We start from the raw sequence: 11,032 nt of genomic DNA on the forward strand, positions 1-11,032 counted from the left end.
ATCTCTGAACGAGAGACTCGAATCTCTGAACGAGAGACTAGGATCTCCGAACGAGAGACTAGGATCTCCGAACGAGAGACTAGGATCTCTGAACGAGAGACTCGAATCTCTGAACGAGAGACTAGGATCTCCGAACGAGAGACTAGGATCTCCGAACGAGAGACTAGGATCTCTGAACGAGAGACTCGAATCTCTGAACGAGAGACTAGGATCTCCGAACGAGAGACTAGGATCTCCGAACGAGAGACTAGGATCTCTGAACGAGAGACTAGAATCTCTGAACGAGAGACTCGAATCTCTCAATAAGTGGTGTCTCGATCGACATGGTTAAAATTTTATCGTTCGAGTCTATCATACAGAGACTGTGAGAGATCCATAAAAACATCTAAGCAATAACTGAGAGACAGTGAGAGACACTCTCAGTGACGCTGAAAGACTCTGAGAGACTGAAAATTTTTGTGTAGGGAGACTAAGACCAAGGTCGAAAAAGCAAGACCAACACCAAATCCGAGACTAGGACAAAAATCGCTATTTATCACTGCATTAATTCTAACTAAAAATAAGCTAAAAAAACTGCTATAATTAAAACTAACAATTACACTTCAAACGCATATCTCGTCAAAAATATATTGTACGCTTTTACAAAATTTTATTTATTTAAATAACTTACACTTCCTTCTAAGTATATGAGTAACAAACTCACGGTAAATGAAGTAAAATTATTTGTCAACGGACGAAATTACTGTTTAAAAAATTTAAAACACTTCAAATGTAAGAAGTTAGTTAGCTGTGAGCACGAGAAGATGCAGGACGAGTGCCGGCGAAAAAAAAAAGGTGAAAAAGGGAAAACAACCTGACGCAAAATTAAACGACTAATTAAAACTTATTAGCTTGTTAAGCTCCGGTCGGAATTTAACTCACTCGTCTTCTCTTGGGTTTACACTTCAAGACGATCGTTAAGCTAAAATGTTAAGGAAAAGGAAAACTACAACAAGACGCTATGAAAAACCTCAAACCGTTACAATCCATCCACTTTGTAATATCGATATTCAGATTGCTTTGGTTGTTAATTTCTATATAAAATAAAAGTAAAATGGAATTTTATAAAACTGTGCCTATCGGAACCCATAATAACAATTGAATCAGAACAGAAAGAAAATAGTTTTACGCATTTTTAAAGACCGCTTCAGTTGTAAATAGATATAAACGGAGTTAAATTATTATTCTTTCCTTTTTAAAGCCTATAAATAATTCATTGCTCAAGGCTCTCCAGTTTTACAATGGTTCTAAAACTTTTCGTTGGAGTTTAACTTGAAAGATGGAAAATGACAAATTTAAGTGGCCATTGAAAAAAGTGTGTTAGCAGAGAGTTTAAGGTTAACAACCCAGGCGCATTATTTTTAAATTGACGTAGATACAAAAGTTATTATTACTCGGTCATTCACCCTGCCGCAACAAAAAGGTGCATTGTAATAAGTACTACAACAATGTATATATCGGACAAACAGGCAGACAAATAGGACAACGATATTCTGAACATAAAATCGAAAAATAAGTTCAAACAACTCGGAGCATCGTACCGAAACCAATAACGACCCTAGACCAATATAAAAGACTCTTATAGTAGAACATATTACACCAAAAAAACAGAATTTAAATTTATTATATTAAAGAACATAGAGATATGTAATAAAAAAAAAAGAAAGGTATTACAAATATACAGATCTTTGACAAGTATTTAGAACATCAACGCAAGCGAAACCGCGGCTAAAACTTATCATGAAATTTTGCCCACACATTGTCAGGAGTACGGGGAAGCACGGAGGGAGCCATTTATCCAGAAAAAAATACTGTTCCTTAACCTTAACCTTTTAATTAAAAGTTTCTACAAAGTATGAGATGTTCTGAAGACTATTGTTTTAGTTAACGATTGCTTTGTCGGTCAGATTACAAATGATACTTGTTAAGCCTTTTCTCAATAAAGAAAAATATAGTAAACTTCTAGCCGATAAATTTTCATCGAGGAAAATACGATATTTTAACAAGATGTTTCCTGTTCAAAATACCAGTATAAATGAGATACCAATTTGTTTTGGTCCAAAATTGCGTGAACATTATCCAGATAAGATAATTATTTATATATTTATTATCATAAGTAAAAGTTAGATAACAACAGAAAGTTTATTTATACCTATACTATAGTATTTGAATTTAATTCTACTTCTTCAGTTCATTTCTTTTACATATTGGCATGTTTTGATAAATTAACATGCAATAAGTTACAAATTAAATATTCTATGTGAGTGTAAGGGTTTTATTAACAGTTTCGGATCATGCAAGTGAACTTAACATAAAAATAAAATTAAGAATTTCATGTCTTACACGTCCAAAGCTCCGTTTCTTTTTTCCTTATTGTAATGTAGTTTTGACGGTCAATTAATTAGTTTTAATTTGATTTACTAAAGTATGAAGTTTACATTCAAATTAACGCCGTTCTATTTGTTAAAGTGCGTATTAATAGCTGTTAGCCTATTTTCTTCTAGACGTATGATTATTTTTAGGATGTGACCAAACCGAGAAAAAAATTATTTTTAACTTCATGTAAATAAATAAATAAATAGTGGTAGATGATTATGTATAGCGTGATTAACAATAATGAACAGTCTATAGAACAAGTATGTACTACATTTTGTATTCAAAATTTGTTTTATGATGGCATATGTAGTGGTACGTACATATATGATAGCTCTGTGAAGTTGGCACCCTCAAATGCGAATTTTTTTTATGTTATAACTTTTGAACGAGTAGTGGGCTAACGAAAAACCACTTGGGATACCCTGGGGTAACTTTGGATAATTAAATGACATTGCATTTTACAAATTTTTATTTTGGTTCTTAAATTGAAAATTTTTTTTGTAATAAATCGTGACTTAAGGGTAGGCTAGCGAAAAGAAATGTTAGTCTATCTTGTGCTCAACATGGGCAACCGAACCACGTCAATTTCATTGAAAAAATCACATTTGAGGGTGCTAACTTTACAAAGCTGTATAAAATAAAATAAAAAATTTAGGAAAACTACCAAGATATCTTTCCACAAATTGTGAGTGCTATCCTCCCTGACCTTTTCCCCAAACTCTACTTTTATTTCTATAGGACAGACACTTTGAATTTAAATTTCCTCTCACTTAAACAAAATTTTATTTTCGCAGTTTTACCTTTTCTCGAAGTCGTGTATTTCGTCAAAGGACAGCCTGCTAAAGAGTTCCATTAGTAACTGCTTCATTTTAGCTCCTTATCAAGCGACTCCTTTATCCGACCTTTTTCACAGTTCAACTCCAATTATGTACTATATAAAAAGTCACAAAACAAACTTCTCCGAATATCCAATTATAATAACTCAAAATCAGTGACGATTAGTCTGCAGTAAAATTCGATAGCACAAAAACAATTGTAGGCAATTTCCACAATTTCCACTGAGACACGTGTCTAAACGAACTAAAACGCTCTTGAGTTAGGCACATTATTTATAGCGTACAATGAAGAAGAGTGTGGCACGAGTGAGTCCCCACTTTTCTCGGATGCACTTGTTCAACAGGAATCGTGTGAGTTACAGGAACCCGGACTGATGTACAAACCCCGCTGGCGAGCGTCCATCGGTTCGTTGAAAAGTAAAAATGAAAGCAAAAGCGTCGCGAAACCGGCTACTAAATTGTAATTATATTCCTTGCTTCAACTGACAACATACTGTTTTAGCGTCTTGGGAAATGTAATCGTAAATGGGGAGGAAATACAGAAGAAAATTCAGGAAATTCACTTGTAACTATTTAACGTTTGGATGATACTTGCTCTGGCGTGTGATCTATCTATAAGTCCCTCGACTAATACAAAGGGAAGCTCACGATTCCCAGATTAAAATTTTCATGAATGCCCGACCGTCTTGAGACAGGACTCAACAGTGGTAACAGTGGTTACACCTCGCATGCTGGAGAGGCGAAGCCATCACCATAGGTGAACAGCGTGTATCATGCCTGCTAAGCCTGACAGGGATTAGATAGGTATTGCCCGTACCACAGGGCCATAGGGGTTCTCATAGCGGTCACTTAGGTCATCCCGCGCTGATTATTCAAATCTCATTGTCGCTCTCGTAGGGCCCGTGCTGAGTAACCACAAATAAAATAGCTATCTTACCTTAATTAAACTAGAGAAAACGGTGTACATATAAAAAGGCGCCCGTTAGATTACGACTACATGCAAACACATTCTTGAACCATAAGAGGGGCCGATTATGTAAAAAACCTCGTAGAATTTATTGGTGCCTTCGGATTTGGGGTGCGACTTCGGATAACTTCGCCACCGAATTATTTATGGTTAAAATAGAGAAAACGGTGTACATATAAAAAGGCGCTCGTTAGATTACGACTACATGCAAACATGTTCTTGAACCATAAGAGGGGCCGATTATGTAAAAAACCTCGTAGAATTTATTGATGCCTTCAGATTTGGGGTGCGACTTCGGATAACTTCGCCACCGAATTATTTATGGTTAAAATAGAGAAAACGGTGTACATATAAAAATGCGCTCGTTAAATTACGGCTACATGCAAACACCTATTGAGTTATCAAAGGGATAATTACAATTGGTAAAGCTCGTAGAATTTATTGGTGCCTTCAGATTTCGAGTGCGACTTCGGATAACTCCGCCACCGAATTATTTATGATCAAAAAGAGAAAACGGTGTACATATAAAAAAGCGCTCGTTAAATTACGGCTACATGCAAACACCTTCTTGAACCATAAGAGGGGCCGATTATGTAAAAAAGCTCGTAGAATTTATTGGTGCCTTCAGATTTCGAGTGCGACTTCGGATAACTCCGCCACCGAATTATTTATGATCAAAATAGAGAAAACGGTGTACATATAAAAAAGCGCTCGTTAAATTACGGCTACATGCAAACACCTTCTTGAACCATAAGAGGGGACGATTCTGTAAAAAAGCTCGTAGAATTTATTGGTGCCTTCAGATTTCGAGTGCGACTTCGGATAACTCCGCCACTGAATTATTTATGATCAAAAAAGAGAAAACGGTGTACATATAAAAAAGCGCTCGTTAAATTACGGCTACATGCAAACACCTTCTTGAACCATAAGAGGGGACGATTATGTAAAAAAGCTCGTAGAATTTATTGGTGCCTTCAGATTTCGAGTGCGACTTCGAATAACTCCGCCACTGAATTATTTATGATCAAAAAAGAGAAAACGGTGTACATATAAAAAAGCGCTCGTTAAATTAGGGTTACATGCAAATACCTTCCTGAACCATAAGAGGGGACGATTATGTAATAAAGCTCGAAGAATTGATTGGTGCCTTCAGATTTTTAGTGCGATTATAAAGTCCGCTACTGAATTATTTACGGTTAAAATAGAAAAAACGATATACACATAAAAAAGCGCTTGTTAAATTACGGTTACATGCAAACCCCTTCCTACATCAAAATAGGGGACGATTATGTAAAAAAAAGCTTGTAGAGTTCATTGGTGCCTTCAGATTTCGAGTGCGGTTCCGAATAAGTCCGTTACGGAATTATTTATGGTTAAAATAGAGAAAACGGTGTTCACGTAAATAAGCGCTCATTAATTTGTCAACCGAATTATAAAATGGGACGATTATGTGGAAGTGTATCTTTACTTGTACGGTACCTTCGAATTTCGAGTGCGTTCGCACATAAATAAATTATTTATATTTAAAGTGGGGAAAGCAGGGAAAATTAACAAGGGCGGAACTCGGGCAAGAAATTAATGGGAGCAACATTGTGAATACGTAACTAAGAGAGCGTAACTCAGGTAATGAGGCCCACGGATGACTGATTAAGACTATTTCATCCACCACACTTACATTATATAGTAATATTTGGAAAACTTCAAGGAAGAAGCAATCAAAGACATAAGTAAACTATTAATTACGCTTATTGATTCTTACCTCATTTCAAAGTCATGTATTTCCTCCATGGTTAAGTTGTTACTAACATCCAAAAGTTGTTTGACATTTTCTTCTTTAACTTTGCTGGTAGTTTCCACGTTCGAAACGAAATCGCTTCCATTTTTAAGAAGGATGGTAGACACTCCCGAATGGTCGAGACTAACGGAAGGCTGCTGAACTACGATGGTAGCCTGGGGCTGCCTGGTTCCTCGGGAATTCGCTCCCGTAGTGGTACCAAAACGTACAGAATTTTCCAAGGGATTTGTGGTAACATTTATGGTGGACGAAGATTCCAACTGAGCTCCGACATCTCGTATGCACTTGTTCAGGCATACACTTCCGCGTTTCTCGTGGGATATAGGGATCAAAAGGGAATCTCGAAGGTTGGAGCCTGTAGTTTCGGCTGATTCGTTAAAAAAATCTATTCGAAGATCTGGAAGAGGGGGTGTCATTCTGGCTTGTTCCCTGTATTTGCTAATGTGCTTTTCATCGTAAGTGAATCTGAAACCAAAGTTTCACTGCTTGAAATCGGTTTTTAATCCTAACTTCCTGCATGTACAGCTGTACCATCAGGAGGTGGCCCCTGACCTTTTCACTTACGATGCAAATTCGGCTAGAAAATGATAACGCTCACGCTCGGTAGGAATATCAAAATGCACAAGGGGTTGGTCATTGGGAAGACACTATTTACTCTAACTTTATGTTTTTTATTTTGTTTATTTAGTCCTCCACTAAATTGATTGTGAAAATTACAGCTGGGCCAGTTGGTGTGAGTCGAGTTCTTAGCTCGAACAAGAGCTGAACTTAAATGATTTACCTTAAAGATGTTTGGGAGGTACAATCGGAGACAAGAGTACATAAAATTAGAAATTCGTGACTAATTAGGTTTTGCAGCATATCATGTGGTAAATAAATACTATCTAATTATACTAAAAGAAAGTATACGGTTTGAGAGAAAATTTGGAATTTGACCAAAAACTTTGAATAAAATAAGAAATAACGAATAATATGGAAAATTTTTAACTGACTTTTGGCAGTGAATATGCCTTGATTTCAACTTCGAAACAAAAAAATATTTAGTTTCAATCTCTATTAATAATGAGCGTAAAACTTTTTAATATGTTTAAATAATAATTAAAACTTTAAAATTGCATTTATTTCAGACAATTATAAATATTATCATTATATTATCAAGTAAAAACGAGATTTTCAGCTAATTTTTCATTTTTTCCTCGATAACCATTTAGTGAATTTGAATAATCTTACGCTAAAGTGAGTCACCAGAGTTCAAGTTACTTGTTATAAAAGTTTGAAATTTCTGGTGGCTTTTTTTTCTGTTAATAAAAATAAATTTAATCCGTTCGGTTAACGAATCTCCATAAAATGACGTGTAAAATTACAATTTTTTAAAATTTCAATAAGTTTTTAACGGCTTAGTGAATCGGTTTGTAATTTTTACAGGAGTTTTAGAATTGAATGAGGAACGTTCTTCCAAATTTTTATTTATCTCGTAGCATTTTGACATACCTCCCAAACATCCTTAACATAGAATTGCTGTCGTCCAATGTGCATCTATATTAGGTATGTATTACAATCTGAGGGGCCACATCTCCTTGGTCCAGTAGTACATTACACATAACTCCCACGATTTACGTAAGTTAATTATTCTAAATCAACAAAATCTCGGAATAAAAATACAAAGCGGATAAACAATCCCGACTGTGGTTGTTTACAAACGAGGTAATTTGATAATACGCAATGTTCAATGAGTCCGTTATCAGTTAAAAGGTTTATGTGCATAGCGGATCGAGTACATACGTAGGCAGCAGGTAAAAAAACAGGAAAAACAATAACCAAATGTTGTTTACGATAATGCCTAAATGTATGAATTGATTTCAGTTACTTTTAATTAAAGCAGTAACAGTTTGTAGATGTAAACAAATAACAGCGTTTGATTACACTTTTCTATCCAATCGTCGCCGTCGCTAGAAAGACACTGTTTTTGTCAATAATTGGAGAATAAGAATTAAAGCAGTATTTTTCAAAATATGAACTCAATCAAATTGAAGGCGAATCAAAACAGCGGCTAATAGTTTACTAAATCAACTGATGCTCGGCGTACCTTTGAAATATATAATACATTTTTCTTTTTACGCTATCATATACTTTTATGTGTTTCAGACCGCAGGATTTATTAATGTTATTCCTATATGATGGCAATAAACAATCTGTTATTAGAAGCTATCTTTAGTGCATGATGCGGTGGTGCTTCTGTGTTCACGAACGCTTAATATACATATAACCGAGAAAATAATCTTCGCATTTCCCTAAAACTAGAACATCCCGCATCCTTAACTATTTGCGAACAGTAATCTAATCTAGGTCTACCTCTAGTCTTCTTAACTCCTGATTCGTTCTTCTAACATGTCTCTGACTAGTCCTTCATGCCTGAAAAGGTGCCCTGCCAACCTATCTCGCTTATTCCTTATTGACTTCCATAGAATCCTCTGTTCTCCTATTCTTTCTAATGCCTCTTCATTTCTAACCTTCTTTATCTATGGTATCCTCATCATTTCGAACGCTTCTAACCTTTTCTTTTCCGTCGCGCCCACCGTCCATGTTTTGCACCCGTACAGCGTCGAGCTCCAAACATACACCTTTAACAATCTTTTTAGAATTTTTAAATTAACCGTTCGCGAGCATGGAAATGACTTTTTTTATTGAAGGCGACTCGACCCTCCACTATCCTGTGCTTTATATCCCTACTACTCCTTCCGTCCTGACTTATCTGACTTCCTAGATACCTAAAATCGGCCACTTCTTCTAATCTTTCGTCTCCTATCTTTACATTCGCTCTTTTCCTACTTTTTCTCCCCTTATATGATATGATACGTCATTATTAATAGGAGTTATTGATAATAACCACAAAAGTAGAAGAATGTAACCACGTAAACTTTCCCTGTCCACAACAAACTAAAATCGGCCTGATAGGCAGTGATAACTCAATGTAAAACATTAATCCTTACCTGTCAACTTTGTTCTTTGCGGAGGAAGAATGATGTCGCTTTTTGTGCCGGTGTTTCGTTCGAGGTGTACCCGTCTGATTTCCTCCTCGGTCCAAAGAAACGGTGGACTTTACTTCGAGCCTGTAATCGTGCCCCGTTTTGTCTACAGACATTGATCTACGCGGTTTTACGCGAATTGTACTTTGAGTCCGACTGCTCGAAGAACTTCGACCGCCGTCCGACTCTGCTTTTGTCGTCGTTGAGCTTTTACTCTCCTCGGAACTGGACCCCCGGAGCATGTCCTTCGAATTGCTGATAGTTCGAGAATTGACGTCCTCCAATGGACGAAACATTTCCGCATCATTTTTAACTGGTTTATATTCGCTAGGTTGTTTTACCTGAAACAACAGAAAAAGGATGTCAGGATGTGAACTTAAGTCAACTTAACGTTATATAAGAACAATAGTCAGTCACTTTCGCTATATACATATACATACTTGAACTCAGTTCGTTTTGAAAAGTGCACGAAAGGGTCAGTCCGGTCCTGGTAGGAATACGTAGGGTAATGCGACAATGCAACGCCACATTCAATCAGCTGCCTATAGCAGCATCCGTGCTGTATTTCTTTTGCATTTTTGTACTCGTCTATTGTTTATTATTATTTAGATTTGATTAAGTGTGATGATTAGCGACGCTTAAGTCAGCCTTGACTAGCCTTTTGTTCGTTTAACGTTGTAGGTTCGTATTACGTATGTATATGGACAGGTGAAATCATTAGCAGTAGGTTAATGTATCAGTGCCATAGGTCAGTGTTAAATAATATATACTATCAGCCATGAACAAAGTAATTATTTCATTAATTATTATTGCAATTAACGTCAAATGGTTATTATGTCTAGTAACGTCCGTGTTTATATTTTCCTTCGTTATGGCTACTTAGTTGTCACCGCAATTTCTCTGTGGGTATGTTGTCAATTCACGTCTAGGGTTGGCTTCGAATTGCAACTTCGTCTGGTATTCTTACAATTTTTTTGTTCCTCGACCACGCTTTTTTGCTTATTATGCGATTCCCTAATGCAGCTAGTTAACTCCTTTCAAATCTAAACTATTTATCATTCCTAAATTTTTGGCGGGTTTATTTGCTTTTTAATAAAAGAAGAATAAACCTCCTTTTTGATGTGTAAAATCATCTATTTTACCAATTTACTCCATCATGGCTATAATAATAACTCTGACGATGAGTAATTCTCCCAGTGAAATATATAAATTGGCTTAAGAAACATCTGCGCTGTAAAACATCATACAACGAAAGGAATTAGTCACATGAAAATAATCGCTACAACGAACGATGTTGCGCGTATCAATTTTCGATGAACCGATTTTGAAGCAAATGAGAATAAAAACAACGTGATGAAAGTTGAAGTTCATTTATTACTGGTCCGATATACAAAATCGGAGCTAAAAGTAGATCTTCAATGTTGTCGGCGCTATAGATACATGTAATTAATCGAATTCAATGGTTTGGTCCCAAATTTTTCTGTAGGTACCTACATTTAAATAAACGAAAGTTAGTGTCTCTTCCAAAAAACCACAAGGAAATCCATTGCACTGGTATTAAGATTATCAACTACCTAATTTCAGTACTTATATGTATTTTACTACTTGCATCTTAACTTAAAACGAATTGGAAAACGAAATAAGGAAATAATAAGATCAAAATTGATAAATAGCTGTGGAACTTCGTTGTTTTGATCGCATTTGACACAATTGTATTCATTTTTCGAAGTTGTTAGTTATGTCTTCATCTAATGAAATCAATAAAACATTTTTTTTGAAGTGAAACTTCTTTACGCACGGTAGGGTAAGTTCGTTTCATGCGAGCTGCTATGTAACGAAATCATGCAACGCATTTCCCCCGCTGTCTGTCCCTATGTATGCTTAAATCTTTAAAACTACGCAACGGATTTTAATGCGGTTTTTTTAATAGGTCAAGTAATTCAAAACGAAGGGGCATTATATAGTAGAGAAACACTGATAATTTTAGAGGTTT

General features: G+C 35.8%; 1 protein-coding gene across 5 annotated transcripts in view; it reads right to left on the minus strand.

Moving 5' to 3' along the window:
• LOC108734398 overlaps positions 1–11,032 on the minus strand; it is a 132,030-nt gene that overhangs the window by 48,720 nt on the left and 72,278 nt on the right. For 3 of the 5 annotated variants that reach the window (XR_003231386.1, XM_025975832.1, XM_025975831.1), the window contains exons 4-5: positions 9,004–9,380; positions 5,978–6,478 (exon numbers count right to left, since the gene is read on the minus strand). Coding sequence is in view for 4 of the 5 variants with exons in the window: in XM_025975832.1 (XP_025831617.1) it covers positions 5,978–6,478; positions 9,004–9,380 (878 nt within the window). In the remaining variant the exon portion in view is untranslated. Of the gene's footprint in view, positions 1–5,977; positions 6,479–6,577; positions 6,829–7,504; positions 7,674–9,003; positions 9,381–11,032 lie in introns of those variants that run through there. The other 2 variants (XM_025975833.1, XM_025975834.1) reach the window with 2 other exon arrangements.

Source organism: Agrilus planipennis, unplaced genomic scaffold, assembly GCF_000699045.2.
Source record: "Agrilus planipennis isolate EAB-ADULT unplaced genomic scaffold, Apla_2.0 scaffold54, whole genome shotgun sequence".
NCBI classification, from domain to species: domain Eukaryota; kingdom Metazoa; phylum Arthropoda; class Insecta; order Coleoptera; family Buprestidae; genus Agrilus; species Agrilus planipennis.